General features: G+C 40.8%; 1 protein-coding gene across 4 annotated transcripts in view; it reads left to right on the forward strand.

The window, feature by feature from the left end:
- Window positions 1-21,117, forward strand: part of LOC124797833 (serine/threonine-protein phosphatase 6 regulatory subunit 3) — a 188,955-nt gene that overhangs the window by 147,175 nt on the left and 20,663 nt on the right. For all 4 annotated transcript variants that reach the window (XM_047260919.1, XM_047261088.1, XM_047261175.1 and 1 more), the window contains 2 exons: window positions 14,013-14,119; window positions 16,492-16,809. In XM_047260919.1, the coding sequence (XP_047116875.1) occupies window positions 14,013-14,119; window positions 16,492-16,809 (425 nt within the window). The remainder of the gene's footprint in view (window positions 1-14,012; window positions 14,120-16,491; window positions 16,810-21,117) is intronic.

The following is a 21,117-nucleotide window of genomic DNA, read 5'->3' on the forward strand; positions in this document are numbered from 1 at the left end:
GAAATATTCAGCTGCTGCAGTTTAAGCTGTGCTGTTAGGATCCTGTCAATGGCACCTTCAGTATTTTTTATTTTTTCTAATATATATATATATTGTTGTTGGCAGACTACATCATGTGTCCTATGCTTTGAAGATATTCTGTCACTTCCTATCAAAACTACTTGACACAAACTACGATTGGCTGATAAAAGTGCATCGCACAGGCGAAATCTCGATTTCAGTGCTTTGGAAGCTGCCTTGCTGTATTTGGGGGAATTTTTATCCTTTCCTAAATATGCAGTGTACATGTTACCGCACATAATTCCAAAATGCATTGTCGTTTGCTGGGTTTCATTTCCTAAAGTGCCAGGAAGTTCTATGTCAATATATAAAATCTTTACCATTCAATGGATTAATAAGATTTACACCTCCAAGCAGAAGTATATTGTCACTTAATATGAAAAACTCTACTTTTACCCGGGCTATAGCTTCTTTTCAACTGGGAAATCTGGAGCTTTTTTTTTTCCTTGTCTGTATGTGTGCGCTGTAGTGTGATGGTGAATCATCTGAGGTATAATATAAGATCACATCTGCTGTATGTGTTACATGCATTTACTTGCAGTTGCAATCACAGTTCTTCAAAAGCAAGAATGTGTAGTAATACTTTGTTTCGTTAAGTAAATGTGTTTCAGAGTTTGGGAGCTATAATTTTAGTGATGAGGGACAAATATTATTTAGATTTAGTTTATTATGTGAGTGAAGTATTGTTTCTGACAAAAGTTCCAAGTAGTACACATCTGAACACAGTGAACTACAAACAAAATGCAACCAGAAAATCTGCTGTACCTCAAAAATTTGCAAGTATGTCATTTAGGGGACAGGTCGATGATATGGAAGGTTCATGTGACTCATTTGCCAAGAAATTACGTTCAGTAATCATAAGTGCAAACATTGCTCTGTGGAAAATAAATTTATTTATGGTAAAACTTAGTTAAAAATTTCTCTAGCAAGTGCTTGATGAAACTGTCCTCAGTAGAATGTGTGTACCATGATATTCGGGATGCGTTAAAATGTGAAAATATTTGGCTTTCAATAGACGAGACCACAGTTGCTGCAGGCCATTATGTACGTAGTGCAGTTGTCAGTGAAGTGAAATCTGGAATTGAAACTGAACTCTTAGACATTTAAATATTTAAAAAAGTAATCCATTCTACAACTGCAAATTCTTTTAATGATTCCGTAGCTTTCTTGTGGCCAAATGGTATAAGATACGACAATATGCTGTTATTTCTTACAGATGCTGCTCCATACAATGTAAAAGGAGCAAATGCACTATAAAGTTCTTTACCCAGAAACTAATATATTTGATCTGTTTAGCCTAAGGGCTATGCCACATTCCAGAAACGGCGAGATCACAATATCTGGAAATTGACAGTCCTGTTCCCATGTCAAAAAAATTTTCATTAGAGAAATTGCTACTTTCAGTTTTCACAGAATTGGCTCCAAAATTATCATTACATCCACAGCCTATTCTAGCACGATGGGGTTTGTAGTTAGATGCCTTAGGTTAGGATGCTAAACATTTCAGAGAACTGAAAAAAGAATTTGGACACTTTATATCTGGAAGATGCAGCTTCTGTACAGATCTCAGGAGTCTTAAAACTCAGGTAATATAGAAAATAATTTGCTGTAGATATGTAGTCACTTTTCATTGTGCTACCATAAATCATAAAGGAACTGTAGGTTAAGAACAATTCATTGCAGCAGTGTGGAGTATGGTGAATAAAGTATGGCTGGCTTTGATCTTTGAAACACACAGAGTTGCAGAATTTGCTTTTGATGAGTTTAATGCAGTTCTTGTTAAAAATGCAAGCTGTAAAACAGTTCGTGAAATTGCAAAACACCCAGCCGAGGAAACGTGCGAAATGCAATAAAAACTCGCTAAAGGAGAGATTTTGAGTTTAATGTACCCGTGACATCTTGTGATCTACAGAGCTCTTTTTCATGCTACAAAGCCTCCTTCAGTGACAGTAGTAATAGTAGTTTCTGTTGTAACCTGCTGAGACTGCGACCGTTCCGGTCGCGGGGTGGCCGAGAAAGCGCGGCGGGACCAAACAGAGAGCGGCCCGTGAACAAACAAACGAATGGAAAGGATGGACACAAAAGACAGATGATGGAGAGATATCTTACAACGACAACACGCAAGAAGCTACGGAGTGACAGAGACAACCAAACGAATCCAAGACTTCCACTAGTAATGAAAACAAAGAACAATAAACACTATGTCTGTTGTCAAGGCGATGTGTCGAGACTCACGCAATGATTAGACTCGCTGGCTGAGCGAGAGGCAGGCACTTAAATACTCTATCGGGAGTGCCGCTATTGGCCGCTGGAACCACGTGTTCCACTGTGGCACCCTCACACTAAATGTGGGCCAGGACGCGCGCTCCACCACAGCTTACGGCGCGATGGTGCAGAGACATCTAGTGGTCTTTGACGTCCATGACGTCTGCGGGGATTCAAATTCCGCGGCGCGCGGTACCAGCGTTTCACTGTGGAAAACCTCAGGATGACATTTCTCATCTATTGCAACAGCTGCAGTGGGCAGCAGGGTGTGTTTACAGTGTACTATACTCTATTCCATATAAAAGAGGCATTTGTAAGCTCTGCAAAGAACATGACACAATGCGTGGAAGGGTGAAGGAGTAGGAACAGGTAAAGGAAACTGTAAAAGAAAAGAAGAAAGTATGTCGTGAATGGAACAGGAATAATCAAGAAGAAAGTAAAAGGAAATGGCAGGAAAGTAAAAAGAAATGTAAGAAAGTGATAGCAGAAGAAAAGAGATCCATGACACTGCACCCTGTCACGACCAAATCCAGTACTGCATGCTTCGACATTTGCCAGTGGGATCAAAGGAAATCCTCCTCGAATGCTTTAATCAATATCCAGACATGCAGCTCCCCCAACTCATGGAGGGAGGCAATTCTGATCTCTCTCCTCAAACCAGGAGAGGACTCCACACATCCCAGTAGTTATCAGAGTATCACCTTAATGAGCTGTGTAGGAAAGACCCTGGAGCAAATGGTTAACCATCGTCTGGTTTGGTTGTTAGAGACAAGGCAACTCCTTAGCCACTCTCAGTGTGGATTCTGAAGATTTTGGTCCACTGTCGACAATCTGACCATCCTAGAGGCGGCTATTCAGCAGGTTTTCCTCTGTAGGCATCACTGTAATGGCATATTCTTCGACATAAGTAAGGCATACGATACTCCTCGGAGACTCTGAATTCTCACACAACTGCATCAATGGGGCTTTCGTGGCCACCTCCTCATCTTCATAGGGTCATTCATGACTCAGCGGTTTTTTAGGACCCGAGTTGGTGACACACTGTCTGATCAATTTAAACAGAAGAATGGTGTTCTCAGGGCAGTGTTTTAAGCGTTACCCTCTTTGTCATAGCCATCAACAGTACCACATCTACGATAGAGTGTCCTGTACAGTGGTCCTTATTTGTAGATGATATTGCTGTTTTCTGTTCCTTCTCTGGTGTTGCAACGGTGAGCTGTCAGTTGCAACTTACAGTTCGGAGGTTAGAGGAGTGGGCTGCAAAGATGGATTTCCAGTTTTCTGCACATAAGTGTGCGTTCATTTTATTCATTCTCGTTGTCTTTTTAATTTGCCTGCCTTGAATATGAGGGACACCACACTACGCTTTAGAGAGACAGTGTGGTTTCTGGGCCTCATTTTTTACTCCAAATTGTCATGGTTACCACACCTGCGAGACCTGAAAGCCAGAACCCTAAAGGCACTGAACATCATCAAGTGCCTTAGCCACAGGTCTTGGGCAGCAGACAGGGCACGTCTCCTTCAGTTTTATCAGTCTTCTGTGCGTTTGCGGCTGGACTGTGGTTGTACAGTGTATGGGTCAGCGAGGCCCTCTTACTTGCGGATCATTGAAACTGTCCATCAGGAGGGGATTCGGCTGGCTACAGGTGCTTATCGGACCAGTCCCATACCTAGCATCTGTGCTGAGGCGGGGGAACCACCATTTACCATCTGGCGCCAGCTCCTCATGGTGTGTCAAGCATGTAAGTTCCTTGCAGCTCCAACTTCACCAGCACTCCATACTGTTGCTCGCCCACCTCTGGAATGCCTTCTTTCCAACCGTCCACGAGCCACGATGCATTTGGGATCCGCGCGCAGCATGTGCTGGAGTCACGCGGTGTGGAGCCAGTGCGACCCCAAATCCAGGGTTTTAACCGTCTGCCGCCCTGGTTACTGGAGAGACCCAGAATGATTTTAGATTTGGTGTGGTATAGGAGAGATAGCACTCTTGCTTCCATTTTCAAGGCAATATTCTTTGATATTTTATGTGAGTACCATGACTGTGTAGTTGTTTTTATGAATGGTTCTAAGCAGGGGGTCTCAGTTGGTTGCTCTGTCATTTTCCCAGGTCATGTCCTCAAGGTCAGACTACCTCCAGAATTCACTGTCTTCAGTGCAGAATTACATGCGATCTTGCGAACACTGGAGCAGATGAGATGTTCTCCAGGTGTTAGATTTCTCATCTGTTCAGATTATCTGAGCACCCTTTACTCTCTCCAACGTTTTGTACCCAGAAGGTACAGTAAACCAGAATAACCAGAATGCCCTCCTACAATTATGATGACTGGGGAAGGAGGTGTACATGGGCATATTGGAATTGCGGGGAATGAAAGGGCGGATTGAGCAGCCAAGGAGATGTATTGTGATCCTCTGGTATTTTGGTGTGCTATCCCCCTGCATGCTATCACCTTGCTGTTGAGGTACAAAGTCGCGTGTCGGTGGGAAGACAAGTGGCTGGCAGTGACTGATAACAAGCTTCATATCATCAAGCCCACAACTGGACTGTGGAGTGCTTCCATCCAGCCACATTGGTGGTATGAGGTCCTTCTTACTCATCTTCACATAGGCCACAGCCCTATGACACATGGATTCTTACTCCAGCGAGAGGACCTAAGATGTGTGGTGCTTGTGGCATGCACAATCACGGTGCGCCACGTTTTATTGGAGTGCATTTTATTTGCTGACCAGCAGGCTGCAGCAGATTTGCTGGCAGATCTGCCATCTATTTTATGTAATGATCAAACAAATGTTTTTAGGGTTTTAAAGTTTTGTGAATTATCCAGTGTTTTTTAACAAGATTTTAAGGAGATGTTCTTAATGTGCCAAAGGGTGGCTGGCTCACCTTAGTTTTTTTTGTAAGTGGTCAGAAAGTCACATTTCCCTGTGATTTGCTTTTAGTTCTTCTGTGTTTTAATTTCTTGATTAGCTCTCTTCCCTCCTAATTGGTTTTAGTGCATGTGAGATTGCAAGTGATACAGAATTATTGTGTTGTCATTTTGAGTGCATGCGTGTACAACACTTTTAGTTCGTCTCCACATTCGTTTGTTTTCATAAGTGTAAGGGCACTGATGACCTCACTGTTGAGCGCCAATCTCACACACACACACACACACACACACACACACACACACACACACACACACACACACAGAAGAACAGAAGAAAAGAGGAAAAGCTGGGAGGAATTCAGCAAAAGGATGCTGTAAGGAATTACAAGGAGTAAGAGGAAGGAAAGGGGACAATGGGGAACTAATAATGCAGCCAGAGGAAATAATATGGAAAGAGTACTTTTACAAACTACCATATGTGAGAAACAGCTCTGAGAATGGAACAGAGGTCTGGCAGGGGGGGTCTGGGTGTGAAAGAGGAGAAAAATATAACTGTTAGAAGTAGAACTAGTGCTTAGAAGAATGAAAACGGGGAAGGGCACCTGGGATTTATGAAACAAATGTGTAGATGATAAAGGTAGCTGGACCTGCTAAGATGGGGAAAGGGAATAACAATTTGGGTGTTCAAGAAAGGAGACAGAAAAGTGTGTTATAACTACTCGAGGATCACAATGGTATCACAAGTAGCAAAAATAATTGACGGAAATATGATTTGTGGTGGGGTTGGGAGTGGACAATCGGTCAGAAGAGTAGTGGTATGGCGTACAACGTGGTAGATTAACAGTTCATGGAGTGACGTTGGGAGTGTGGAAAAGATGTGGTGATGACGTTTCTTGACTTGGTGAAGGTCAGTCCCCAGAGGAAAGATATGGGAAACTCTGGAGAGAAAGGAAGTTGGAAAACTAAACAACCGAAATTCTTCAAGCAGTGTCGAAAGCATGTGCCCAGCCCCAAGTTGGAAGAACTGATTCATTTAGTATGTTACAGGGTTGAGACAAGGAAGTGTGTTGTCACCATTACATTTTATAATGGTGATGGATGGAATAGTGAAATAGACAAAAGAAGCTCATAGAGGAAGGGAGAACTAGTTGTCATTGGCATTGTGGCGTGAGGAACCAACAGTAAAGCTGTACAAGAACAAATAGACATCTTAAATGAAACAAAAAGAATATGGAATGAAACACAGTGGGGATGAAAGCAAGATGGCTGATAATCAGAAGAGACAGGAAGGCAAGGGACAGGATATTGAAATTGGATGACTTTAAATGTCTAGGAAGTATGATGATGGAGAATGCAAGCGTGGAGGCAGAAATTAGCAAGAGTACGGCAGAGGAATGCATTCAGCGGTGTGTGATGGGCTTGGTTTGGAGAAGAAAAGTGCCAACGAAGTGTAAGGAAATGCTCATGCAAGACGTACTTCACACCCATGCTGACGTATCCATAGGATACCTGGACAATGAACAGAAGAGAGGAGAACAAGAAGTTGCAGTGGTTTGAACATGTAAGGAGAATTGGAAAGGAAGAGTACCAAAAATGATGGAGGCCAAGTTTGAGGACAAGAGGGAGACCTAGAGCAAGCTGGATTGGCTCTATAAAGACCAGTTTAAGGAGGAAGAATCTGGACTAGAGCAAAACAGTCATAGAAGAATAATAATGGAAAGGCCGGGGAATGTTCCACACTGGCCTAATGCTGGGTAAAAGGAACCAAAGACTGTAACCCATTAAGATTTAGATTAAAGCACTGCAATACTTTTCTACAGTAATTAAGTACAAATAATTAATTTGTGATGAACTGATGACTATACTTTTTAATCAAACCATTTTTATTTTTAATGTTCTTTTTGCATATTTCATGAATTTTTAGTGCATATTTGCAAGCATATTTTGCCATTTGATTTTGCATACAAATCCAGGCTTAGGTGATGACACTTAGAAAACAGTACACACTGGAGGTAAAGCATGGCTAAACTTAGGGTAACACTGTTCCAGCTAGGGGAAGCTGTCACCAGTGATAATCAGTATTACAGTGAGGGGAAATAAGTGCAACTGTCTGTCAATATATTGTATGTGGTAGTACCTTCTGTGGTGAGCATAGTTGTTTCTGGGAAAATGTAAGGATAGGTACAGTTGCATAGACAGAGTTCTGAGATGTATCAAAGCAACAAGTAAAGAAGCCACCAGATAGACAGGAGGAAATGATGAATATAAGAGATGAACTTAATAGACCGATTTACTGTGGAAAGGCAATATGTTAAGGAAATTTGTTAAGAGGGAAATAGTTTCCCAGCACTATTTTTTAATTTGCTAGTGAAGGATCGACTGAGAATGTTTATGGAAGCAAAATGAGGAAAGTAAGCAAACTTATAGCTACAGGCATTGGACTTGATTACCCACAGCCCATAAGGAATAGTCAGGTGAAATTGGGTATAGGTGCTGCCTGATCAGCATAAGAAGCTTAGTGAGTAAATCTATTTATTGATAAGTAGTTTTTAGGGGTAGAGTCAAGAGTAAAGACTGGTAATATTGCTTTGCTAGTTTTTAAGTAGTAATTTGATGAAATAATGGTCATGTGTGAAAAGGAGAAAACCCAATGAGTTGAACATGGGACTGCGTTTTAGGTTAAGCACGCAGAAAATGACCCTTGTAGTAACCTCATTATTATTGTGAGGGAAAAGATGAATGTACTGTACACAATAAGTGATTTATAGGATGTATGTAGAGTTTCTGCAAAATTACCATGAGCTGGGGTGCTGTGACTGGATCTGTCAAAGAGCAGTGCCAGCTCTATTTTTTGGAGTGACTGATAAAATGACAATACGACCATGGAAGTGAGTCAGACTGGAGCCAACCAAACACAGGTAGGTCAGGAATTGCCCACTAATGTGATAAAAACTGTCACCATGATTTAAGGTGATTACCACATTGCCAGGTCAGCCTATGGACCAGTGTCACAATGATGACACAGCAGAAAGATAGCTGCCACTACAGCATAGTGGCCTTATTATGTCATGCCCAAGCTATAGGCTCTGTTCGGGTTATATGACAGGAATTGATGCCTTGGTAAAAAAAAAAGTAGGTGCCAAACTTGTATCAGTACCTCTCATTTTTAGATAGAGGCATGCAGTGGGCAACTACAAGCGTCTAGAAGTCCATGTCATTCTACAGCTTGACATGAATCTACAAGCTGCCACCACTTGGCTTCCACTGACTGCAGGCCCACTGCTAGCTCCAAGTCCAATGTTGTGGACTTACTGTCTTCCAGCCAGTGGGCCACCTTGGGGTATACTGCCAGCCACTGTCAACCTCCTGCCCTGTAGAACTACTGTTCGTGATTGGGACCGATGGCCACACAGTCACCTTTATCTGTGGGCATGCTGTTGCTGTTTGCCTCTGCCTGCAAGGTCAAACAATACTGCTGAGAGCAGTTTTCCTCTACGGCAGGATTCCATGCCTTCTAGTGTGAACTGTCTTCAGTTGAGAAGCTAAGTCCAGTTGCCAAACACACGACCTCGTGTCAGCATTCCTGTTTAGTAGCTGGTGTCGCCATAGACTACTGGAAGCTGCAGCCAGCTGCCTACTTCGGCACTTCTTCAACTGCTGCCTTTAGAAAATGCCCAGAAGGGCATTTCCGACCCAGAGCATTGCTTTAATTGTGTAGTGTTTTCACTAATGAGATGTGTGTTTAATCAATGATGTTTTCTTGACTACACATCAGCCTGAAGCCAGACAAACACTCTCTGCCCCCTCTGCTCACATGTCAAGGGTGCTGAACTACTGGCTTCTAAGTGCTACTAAGTCACTTCCACCAATCACTCGCCCTGGTCATGACAGAGGTGGCAACAATCAATTTTTCTGGTTACTCCTCATCTAATTTAATTTAACCCCTCAAAAGTTCCTGAAACTGCTCTGTGACTTTCTGCAACTATCAATTTCTTGGTTTATTCTCAGTACAATAGTACATTTTCTCACCTTATGCCAGTCATGCTCACCTGTGGAGGGTTCTTCCATGAATTGGAGAAAAAATGAGACAGCAATCAATGAGAGGGTAAAAAGCAAAAAAAGGTCATAAGAACACACTAGTATCGATGTGTGAGTGCTCCGTTCTCATGGACAGTGTGTGGCATTAAAACACTAGTACAAGCTGAATTCCCACTAGCCTGGTGTGTTCTGATGGGTGCTTTGTCACTGAAACCTGCACCTACACTTACACCTTCAATCAGGTATATCTCCCCTGGAATGTCTTTCTAACCATATGTCTGTATGACCTATTTTGCTCTTTCTCCTCTCAGGTATCAGTCCCTGCAGCCTGCCATCATTAAGAAAATTTACTCTCTATGACAGTTTGATTGAACAGGCTTTAATAGACTGTGTTACTGTAAAGATTTTTTGTCAGTGTTGCACAACACTATAAATTTACTTACTTAAGACCGAAATATTGCATAGAATGAAATAAAAGTTGTTGATGTTTGTTAGATTGTTTAAAAAGTTTCTAGCATCTATGGACCATAATTTAAATTAACCCAAAAAAGTTTTTATTGTTCACCTTTCACTGCATTATATGGTCATTTCCAATTTGATGGCTTTGTTAATGTCAGCCAGCCGCCACCACCCCCTCCCCCCTAACGCCACCCTCCCCCCCCCCACACACACACCTTCTTGAGCACCACAGAAATCTGTGTAAAATTCCACTTTAATAACTTCACCAATGGAAATAGAAAGAATGGTAGCACACAATTCTCACTCCAGAATGATTTGTTTTGGTGTCGCCATTTAAGTTTTTACAAATGATCACTAGAGGGTACTATCAAAGTATAACATTACTACCGTTTTAAAATTTAATATTGTCAAAATAATTTGTTTGTCACAAGTCATTGATGAAATCAGAAAAAAATGTTACATTGTTGTACATAGTGACATAGTTAGCTTTCCACACACCATGTCAGACAATTGATTATTCGACCGACAAAAACACTGAATAATTTTTCTTATTCTTTGGTTTGGGTTCAGTCATTGAACTCTCTTGATATGCCTTTCGAGCTTCAGGGGCAGACACAGGCTCCAACTCTGGGGAGTTGGTCACAGTTTATTGCTGCCAGCGCAGATTCATCGCTGCCAGTGCAAGTTTTCAGCAGCCCAATAATGCTTATTTCTGTTATGGAGCCAAGATGATCTACAACATTGAATCCCAAGATGAAGTCTCAGAAAGATAGCTTTTATGGGAGGTGCAAAGAGCCAGTTCTCTGGCTGTTGTGGAACCATAAACTCACTAATATGAACCACATATTTTATTCAGGGGAATTGATACAACTGCTGTAGATGGTATCTTGATGGTGTGCATGGACCTGGGCAGCAATGTGTCTGTCACACTAAAATGGCTGACTAGCAACAGGTATGGGACACGATGCTCACAGAATGCTCTCGCTGATGTCAGGCTTACAATGACAGCAGGATAATATTATGGCCAGCCATGCTCTTAGGTGTGAAGGCAGCACTGACTAGCCAGCAGTAAGTCAGATGCAAGATGCACCAAGGCGTGGATCGTGAACTGGAGGTCCCTTCCCAGTAGGTTTGAACAAAGTGTAAGTGTTGCGGAGATGCTTTGGGAACTGAAAAGGGAATCCCTGGAGAGAAGGCAATGTTCTTTTTGAGGAACATTATTGAGAACATTTAGAGAACTGTCATTTGAAGTTGACTGCTGAACGATTCTACAGTTGCCAACATGCATTGCGCGTAAGGACCACGAAGATAAACTACGAGAGTAGAATGGGAAAGGGAATGATGATTAGTAGTGGCACAGGGTACCCTCCACCACATTGCCATACTTTGGCTTGTGGAGTGTCTTATGTAGATGCAGGCGGTGCCCAGGAGTTGGTTGATGGGAGCTAGTGGAAGGCCTCAGACAACATCAAATCTGCATGTGTTCCATAGACAAGTCTCTAATGGAGGCAGCAGCCAATTGGAGACGAGACTGGATGACCGACATTATGTCAGCTGGTAGCGTGTAGTTGTTCTTGGTGTAAGCAATAGTTGGTAACAGGTACTGTTAGTATTTATGTTAGCTTGGGCAGGTTCTGTTATGACAGGGCACCATTTCTGAGCTCTTGGAGAGGCGAAGGCAGCGTACCATGATGCAATCCAGCACGCAACTGCACTGGGCTGGTGGCTTGCATCATGTCATGTCAGCACTTTGCTGGCCCACACTTCTGAATTGTGCAGCGCAGGTGGCAGGCTGGCCAGTCTGCCCATAGATTATGAAGCCCTCTAGGAAGGGTGTTGGTGCAACATAACTTGTCAGCTTTCCATGATTTATAAAGGTAACGTCATCCGCAACACTTACACTTTGTTCAAACCTACCGGGAAGGGACCTCCAGTTCACGATCCACGCCTTGGTGCATCTTGCATCTGACTTACTGAAAATATTTGTATGGAGTGTAGCCATGTATGGAAGTGAAACGTGGATGATAAATAGTTTAGACAAGAAGAGAATAGAAGCTTTTGAAATGTGGTGCTACAGAAGAATGCTGAAGATTAGATGGGTAGATCACATAACTAATGAAAAGGTATTGAATAGAATTGGGGAGAAGAGGAGCTTGTGGCACAACTTGACTAGAAGAAGGGATCGGTTGGTAGGACATGTTCTGAGACATCGAGGAATCACCAATTTAGTATTGGAGGGCAGCGTGGAGGGTAAAAATCGTAGAGGGAGACCAAGAGATGAATACACTAAGCGGATTCGGAAGGATGTAGGCTGTAAGTAGGTACTGGGAGATGAAGAAGCTTGCACAGGATCATCGGTTAATAGCCTCCTTGGAAAAAAGAACCTCCCATCAGGGTCTCGCATCACAACTGAATGACAGAATTCCATATGGCTTCTGTAGTCCCACTGGTTAATTTTAGAGTCACGTGAAGCATGATATGAATAAAAGCTGTTGGTGCACAGATTTGAGCAACACTGGGCTGACTTACTTCAGACGTATTCAGAATTTCTCTGTAACTAACACATTGACTGTGAGCAACAGTAGTTTCATTCACTCTCCTTATTGCAGGTTTGCTCATTATCTTATGCGTAGTATTTGAGTGTCCGTCCAATAACAATTTTTTGCACACTTGCTGAATTGTCATTCATGTTGGAGACAGTACCTTTACATGTACAACACTACTGTTCTCTTTGCGTTCCCTCTACATTCTCTGTAAATAAGTTGCATATCTAGTTTCTCTTGATTTGTAAAAGTAGTTAACTTTTTCAAACTAAGCATCACTTGACACAGGTAAAGGACACAGACAGAAGAAAACTGCATTTTGTCTGTGTCCCCTTTATACTGATGTCTATCATGATGTATTTCCATATGTGAGTATAAAATCACAGAGTTCCAGATAAGATAGCAATTGGTTTAAAGTTCAAAGCAGATAAATCCTTTGTTTTAAATATTGTAATTACTCTGAAACTAGTAATCGTATTTGGAAAATTTAAAAGCCATTGAACTGCAATACCAGCAGTGGAAATTTCTGGTTACATTTCAAATGCAAAGTCAATACTGATCTCTCTGTAAGTAATATAGTACAGTAGTATAGTACAGGAAAGAGTTTACTGAGGAATTTCTCACAATATCAAAAACAATGAATATTGGATCATACAGGTCAAAAATTATTATATCTGCCCAATCTGCCTTCATCACTATGATTTGCTCTGCAACATTTATGTGAAGAATTCTAATCCTAACATATGTTGTCTCATCACTGTCTCAGTATTTGTTGGCTCAGATTTATTTGTTCCAGTAGGTCCATTCTCATACTACAGCAAACTTCCATCAGTTAAGTATGCATTTTACTTACTAGAAATATTTAATTAATTTTGTTAACTGGGTTCTTCAGACACATCTGGTTGAGGTAACACACACAATACCCTGGCTTCTACCACATATTACCTTGCATTCTGAGATCTAACAGTTTAAGTCCTAGCTTCTTTTGGGCTTCTTGTGATCAATTTCACTTTAAACTCTGTAACAGAATATTTGCAAACATCCAGCATGCTTGCAACTTTGGACTGATTTTTCATTGTACTGATTAACAGAATATTTCCAAGGTATATTTTCATCAAGATTCAACATGTGTCATTAATATTATTCACGAGAAAAAAGTAAAAATGGTACAGTTTCAAGATTTTAAAAATACACTGATTGTAGATACCCTTCAATAACCTTCAGGCATAAGATGACAGCACTTAATAGTGGCCTTGGAGGAAGTGTAATACATAGTAGAAACATGTGAGAAGCGTGAGGATTTTTGTACATCTCTCTCTTTTGTATAGAAGTACATGATGATTTGGGTTAAGACTAAGACTAGTTTCAGCAAAGTTAGTGTCACCAATGAAAGGCTCTCCAAAACAGTTTGTAGAAGGTGACATTCATTCACATACAGAATACATTAATAATATTCATAATATCTGAGCATAGCAGGTAAGATACCCATTCTGTACAATGTAAGAATTATTTTTGAGGTATGCATGATTTGTAAACAGTGAATTTTCTCAAAGTACATAAAGATATGCAAACATTGTCTAACTGATAAAAAAACTCCAGGAATATAAAACTTATGATTGTATTGGATACATAAAACTTACTCATGATTGCATTTGGTATGAATAGATCATTTCTGTCTTGATCAGTTAAGGAGTAACTTAACTTATGTGTAGATGTGTTCACTTGAAAGATTACTGTTTTCTTTTAGACTGTTTGTGATTTTAAAAAAATTATCCTACAGCACATGGCAAAATGAAGATGAAGGTACAGGGAACAGCTCAGATGAAGAAGAAAGGGGAACAATTGGTGGTACAGAGATACTCCACATGGAGATAGACTCAACTGATCGTGAGTTTTTTTTATTTTGGTTTTTGTATTTGGTGCTTAATATGGAGTGTTTTTCCATTTTCTGTTACAAATCAAATATATTATTGCACATAAATTATACTGGATGTTCAAAGAAAAAGTGTTGAATACTTTGAGATATGGTAGTGCTCATGAAAACAAGTAAAATAAGTCCAATAAACATGGGTCCGGAAAGGCATACTTTGCAAGATAAATGTTTATAGGAAGGGCTGCATGATGCTTGGTTGTGGATATTAGTACAGTTGTTGCATTAGCGCATTGTCAAATGTGTCGGCAGGATGTTATGATGTCTTACTCACAGTACTCTACCTACCGTTAGGTGGTCTGCAGTCAGTTGTGTGGTTCGAGTTGTATTGTTGGCCAAGTTAGTTTTCATCGTGTTTTTGTGTTTCATTGTACAGTACTGTCAACCCTAGGTGCTCTTCCAAATGAGGATTCACTTACGTGTTTACTGTTAGTGTGCTGTATGTATATACAAATGGTGTAGTACATTTACATTTTCTCTCTTCCACCGCTTGGTAGTAATGGAAGCTTACTACTCAACAACTGAAGTGGTCGGTGTGATATTTTGCTATGGTTTAGCAAATCTACGTATCTTGTAAGCCCATGCCCTCTACACTGAAAAATGCCGAATTGACTTTTCCAGTGTCTGAGGGACACAGGTACCCTTGCACCTTTGAAGACTGACAGTGGAAGATGCCACACAGCCTGCACGCCTGAGAAGGAGAAGCGTGTGCTACATTCAGTGGAAGAAACTCCTGTGACCAGTGTGTGATGATTAGCAGCAGCAGAAGGCATGTCTTGCTCTCTTATCTGGAGTGTACTTCATGAATAATTACTGTACTCATATCATCTGCAGCATGTTACGGCCCTAGGGCCACAGTACCATCATGTCAGATGGTGGCTCTGTCAGTGGATGTTGCAGAAGTGTGCCGCAGATCCACTGTTCACATCCAAGAATTTATTTACCGATGAGGCAGGGTTCACAAGAGATGGTGTTGCGCATTTCCATTACCAGCATGTATGGATAGATGTAAATCCCCAAGCAATTCGGGAAAGAGGGCATCAGCACCAATTCTCAATCAACGTATGGGCAGGTGTACTTGGTGATAGGTTAATAGGACCATATGTGCTACAATAAAGGTTAACAGGGGCACATTATCTGGACTTTCTCATTAATGTATTGCGTACCTTGCTGGAGGCTGTGCCATTGCAGCAAAAAAAAATACAAATATGATTCAAGCATGATGGCGCACCAGCACACTTTAATCACAATGTGCACGGACATCTGATGGAGATATTTCAGGGCTGCTGGATCGGTCGGGATCCCCACACCTCGACCTGCTTGTTCCCTAGACCTCAATCCCCTAGACTTCTGGTTATGGGGACACTTGAAGGAGTTGGTTCCCACTACCCCAATCAACAATGTGCAGACACTACAGGGTCACGTCATCAGTGTGTGAGTGCAAGCAGGCACAACAACGGGGTATATTGTGAGGGTGTGTCATTCCTTATGCTGGAAAGTAGAGGGGTGCTTTGTCGTGAATGTACACCTCCAGTAAACCCAAGTTTATTGCAAAAATTATGCATTTCTGGACCCATGTTTACTTATTGTCCTTGTATCAATGAGTACTACCAAGTCTGAGAGTATTCAGCACTTTTTTTTGAGCACACTGTATATCTTCATGAGTTTATAATGCATGTACACTCACTCTGTAATCGTGTGTGTGTGCGCGTGCGTGCGTGCGTTGGCGGGCTCCTTGGTCAGTGTTCCATCTTTTTTCTGTTGTCTAATAAATACATTGTAGTATTTAAGTAATTGTGTCTTTATGTTAACTTTACTTTGATGTTCGTTCTAGCTGTATTTATGTTTGAATTCCCTAACGTCTTCTTTTAGAATAGTATGAAACTACAAGACATTGCCTGTAGCGAACTGTTGACATATTTCTAAGAGTACAGCTGTTTGCCCAGTAGTTTTGATGAATCGCTTTTTTTTTTTTTTTTTTTTTTTTTTTTTTTTTTTTTTTTTTTTTTTTTTTTTTTTTTTTTTTTTAAAAAAAATCTGTTAGTTAAAATTCAGCATGTTGTTTACAGTAATTCCTGAATAAAGAAAAACAAAGGGATTTCAGACATTTGTTTTTTTTTCAGACTTTTGTTTTGTTGTGAGGAATCCCACATCAGTTTGTAAGAGAATGTGCAGTAATCCTGTAGGTATCATGCTTGCTAGTTCAGTAACTGAAATTTCAAAATGTTTATCATTATTAACCGGCCCAAGTCTTTGGCCTTTGTTATTGTTGCAGTTGTAAAAAAGAAAATTTTAGATGTGAATAAAATTAGTCTTAATGCATTTTCAGCTTGGGATGTGGCACACATCAAGGGGTCATCAGATGATACAACTTTCATTGAAGACATTGCAGCAGTACCAGAAGATTCAGTGTTCTTCAAAGATATTGCCCCAGTGGAAGATGCAGAAAATCCATGGGGCAACAGTGGTAACAGTGGTAACTCTGGTGGTGTGGCAGTGGCCGATCAAGGATGGGCAGATTTTGGTTCGGCAGGCTTTGCAAATTTTGAAGCCAATTTTGGAACATCAGAAGTGAATGAAGGCCATAAGTTTGAATCAGGCGTGCAGAAAACAGATGAAGATGGAGGCAACACACACAAGTCTGAGTGTAATTAAATACTTGATTATGTCCTGTTGGTTGTATAGAACATACTTGTTTATAATTAGAAATATCTGTATTTTGTTTCTTTCCTTATATGGCTGGATTGCTGGAATATCATGTGACAGGTTATCAAGCTGCAAGGAGCATTTCACACACACACACACACACACACACACACACACACACACACACACACACACAAAAAGAACCTCTGTGCCTTGGTAGATACGTGCATTTTCTCAGCATAGTCTCCATTGAGATGCACACACTTGAACCGCTGATGTGGTAACTCCTGTAGGGTTTCCTGTTATTACTTTTTGGAGTCTGTCGCATCCACTGCAGGACAGCTACTCGCAATTCCTAAGTGTCTACGAAATGATGTCTGTGTAGAGGTTTCTTCATAGCTGTGATTAGGTGGTAATCAGAATGGGCCAAGTCATTGAATATGGTGGATGTGACAGTACCTAGAATCCCATATCATTGATGGCAGCTGTAGTTGTGTGATTCGTATGGGGGCAACTGATGTTATGTTGGGAGAGCATTTCTTTCACTCACTTTCCTGGCCATTTATTTTGAACTGCAGGGTACAGTTGCCAAAGAGTCTCCAAATACTGCTAACATGCTTTTAATGGTGGTTCCAGCCAGTCAATGAAGAATTCTCAGTCCTTATCCCAGAAAACTAAGGCCATGTGTCTTCCCACTGAAGACACTGTACGGAACTGCTTCTGTGGGTAGGGGGGGTAGGGGGTTGCTTCCTATATGCTTCCATTGCTTTGATTGGGCTTTGGTTTCCCGCTCATGGTAGTGGAGCCAAGTCCTGTCGTTTATCACTATTTTGGACATGAAACCTGGATCCTGGCTATGTCATTGAAGGAGATCACTGCATGCACATTCTTGTGCTGTTGTTTGTGCTGCATTCGCTGATTTGGGAACTCACCTGTCGAAGACCTTCCCGAGCTTGAGGTACTGCGCAGTGCAGAGTACTTCTGGCAAATCCTGTAGCTCCCTTCAGTTTCGTGATGTGGTGTGTGTATTCTCTTGAATATGCTTTTTCACTTCTGACATGTTGCCTCGTGTTACTCAGTAAATTGAATTCCAGAACTATTTGCCTTTTCCATTGATATGTGTGTACTTTTCTAGCTATCAGCCCAGTTGTACATGTTTTTTTGTGATTGTGCACCCCCTCACACACTGCCACCAAGTGCCTGTGAATATCCACAGTGTTTACACCCTCCTTCCACAGAAACCATGTTTATGGCACGCGCATTGGTCGACACTTCCCCATAATAAATTGCGGGACATGAAAGCTCTTCCTTGTGCTTGGACCTCTTCCTCCCGAACGCGTCGTCGGGAGGAGGTAATTTTAACTCGACTCCGGATAGGGCACTGTCTTTTTAGCCATTGACATCTTTTAAGCGGTGATCCTTCCCCACTATGTCCCCACTGCTCTCAGCTGTGGACGGTAAGACACCTTTTAATTGAGTGCCCCTATTTTAATCCGTTACGCTCCCGTCTACAGCTATCGCCTGATATATCGTCGATTTTAGCAGATGACATGCGCTCAGCCGACCGCGTTCTCCAGTTTATTAGTGCCAGTGAAATGACGTCAGTCATTTGAAGCTTTTTTTTGGGGACAACCAACCCCTTTCTGTAGTGGATTTTTAAGCCTTCCTTCTGCTTTTAGTTTCTCCAATTTTATGACTTTCGTTCCCATTGCTGCTGGTTTTCAATTTCGGTTTTTTACTGTTTCCTAAGTCACGGACCGGGCGCTAATGACCATAGCAGTTTTGCGCCCTAAAACCAAAACAAAAGAAACCATGTTGTCCAGTGCTGTCCTTGATGTTCACACTGTATGTTGTCTGTTTGTGTAATGACAGCAGATGGGAAAAGGGGCTATGCTATGCAGGGATTACATTACATTTCTAGCAGTGGTCCTGCCACCGATGGTTAGGCTACAGCACTACGTACTTGCAACTGTAGTGATATGTCAGATCGTGCACCATGAATGATGGGGAAAACATAGTGTGTAAATCAATAGGGAACATCCCTCATGTATCTTTGTTACATGTCTTTTTTTCTTCCCTTCGTTGATTGACAATAATCAGAGCTTTATCTGAGCTGAGATTAATAAAAAATAATTTTCAATCAGTTAGGAGAATTATTAATGGGAACAAGTGGTCTTTTCTCAAGGCCCACAATGAATGAAACAAAAGATGGAGCTGTCTTAATGAAATGTGATAATCAGTTGTGAGAGAAGACAAATAAACAAAGGATTGGGAAAACTTTGGAATTGTGTAAAGACATTGTATACTGTGTAAGGACAGTGTTCCCCTTCCCTGATAAAAGTGCAACCACAAAGCAAGGAGTAATATATTCAGGGTGTTTCAAAAATAATATACGTATTAAAAAGTATTATGTTGTCAAAGTTATCGATTGTTGCGCCAGAGCTTGGTTATTGGAGGAACAAATACATTATCTAGTTTATATTCATTGATGCTAGACGTCGGCTGTCTACTGTTTGCTTGGTTACTGTCACAGGTTGCAAAATGGCTACTCCGCAGCAGAGATCATTTTGTTTTCTCAAGTTTGTGAATTCCGTGATTACAGCGCAAAGATGTTTCGTGTTTGAGGTACCAAACGGATCTTCCAAATGCATGAAATATTCCAGATGGTATCGACAGTTCGTAGACACAGGTTGTGTGTGTAAAGAGGAAAGTCCTGACTGCCCTTGTGTTTCTGACAAAAATGTCACACATATTCAAAATTCTTTCCAGCGTAATCCTACAAAATCATCTCACTTTGCAGGTAGGAGTTAAAACTGCTTACAGCATTAATTTGGCATGTTTTGAGATCTCCATTGATTATGAAGCCATACAAGTTACAGCTGTTAAAGGCTCAGCTGTTACAGGCTCTACGTCACGAAGACAAATGCAAATGTGAAGCATTTTCTGGCGAGCTTCAGAAAGCTATTGACAAAGGTAAAAATTTTGCACAATGTATAGTATTCAGTGATGAAGCAACTTTCCACCTGAGTGGGATAGTAAACAAACACAGTGTTCCAATTTGTGGATTGCAGAACCCACATGCACACACTGAACACATACAAGATTCACCCAAAATGTGTTTTGCGATATCCCACTGATTTGTTTATAGCCCTTTCCTCTTTGATGGAAACATGGTTAACAATCAGCTATGTCTGGCTACAATACAAATAGGTTGTTTCTGAGGTTGAATAAGAACAGCTTCATTTTTCAACAAGACAGGGCAACCCCTCATTGCAGTTGCTATGTATGCGAATATCTGAATGAAACACTACTGAGCCATTGGATTGGTCATCAAACAGCCGGTAAATTAGCACTTCTCAGATGGCCTCCATGGTTTCCAGATATGACACCCTGTGACTCCTTTTTGTGGGATTACATTAAGGACTCGGTGCATCAACACTGCCTCAGAACCAAGGAGAGATGAACAGCAGGATCTGTACTGCCATAACATCAGTGATGATGAACATGCTTACTCAAGTATGGGAGGAACTTGAGTATCAATGTAACATTGTTTGTGTCGCTGGTAGAGGACATATTGAACATTTGTAATCTAAAATTGAGATATTTGTGAATGTGTGTCCCAACTTTCATAGTTGTATTTCTCACAGTTTAATAAGTATATGCATTCAAAATACATATATTCTTTTTGAAGTATCCTGTATAAGAAAACAAATTTTAATAAAAATAATCAGGGAAAACAAAAAGGTAGATAAATAAAATTTGAAACTATAAGAGTTTATAATGATGATGGTGATTCCTAAACATAATATTAACACAGTTTGAGAATTAAGACAGTTGCTCACACTTAAAGTGCTATGGGGCAGACACACTAGATGATTTCCTTTTTTCTAGAAAGGAGAGATGACATAAAACTAGCAGTCACCTCCTATGGTTCCGTACATAATGGGAACTACTGAATTGAAGGCATGACATTTTTGGAATTTTCTGTGCTATACTTTCAGCTATGCGTTGTACAACAAGTCTTCACAAATAAATTGGTAGTTTTTCTAAAATTATTTAATTAGCACTTTGCATTCTATAGAGCAGTATTACGTGTGTTATTTTACTTAATAATGATCATTATTGTAGATACAGGATAGGTATTTTAACATATCCTTTCTTTTTTTCTTTTGTCCCAGTAGTTGCTGCATTAAAATTAATTAAGAATTTGTTCTGCAGTTGGTGATAGAAATATATTAGGATATTTTACTGTATTGCAGAATTTCCAGAAGTCTTCTGAAACAGTTGTAATGGTTAACTCTTGCTAGTT

Source organism: Schistocerca piceifrons, chromosome 1 (assembly GCF_021461385.2).
Source record: "Schistocerca piceifrons isolate TAMUIC-IGC-003096 chromosome 1, iqSchPice1.1, whole genome shotgun sequence".
Classification (NCBI taxonomy): Eukaryota; Metazoa; Arthropoda; class Insecta; order Orthoptera; family Acrididae; genus Schistocerca; species Schistocerca piceifrons.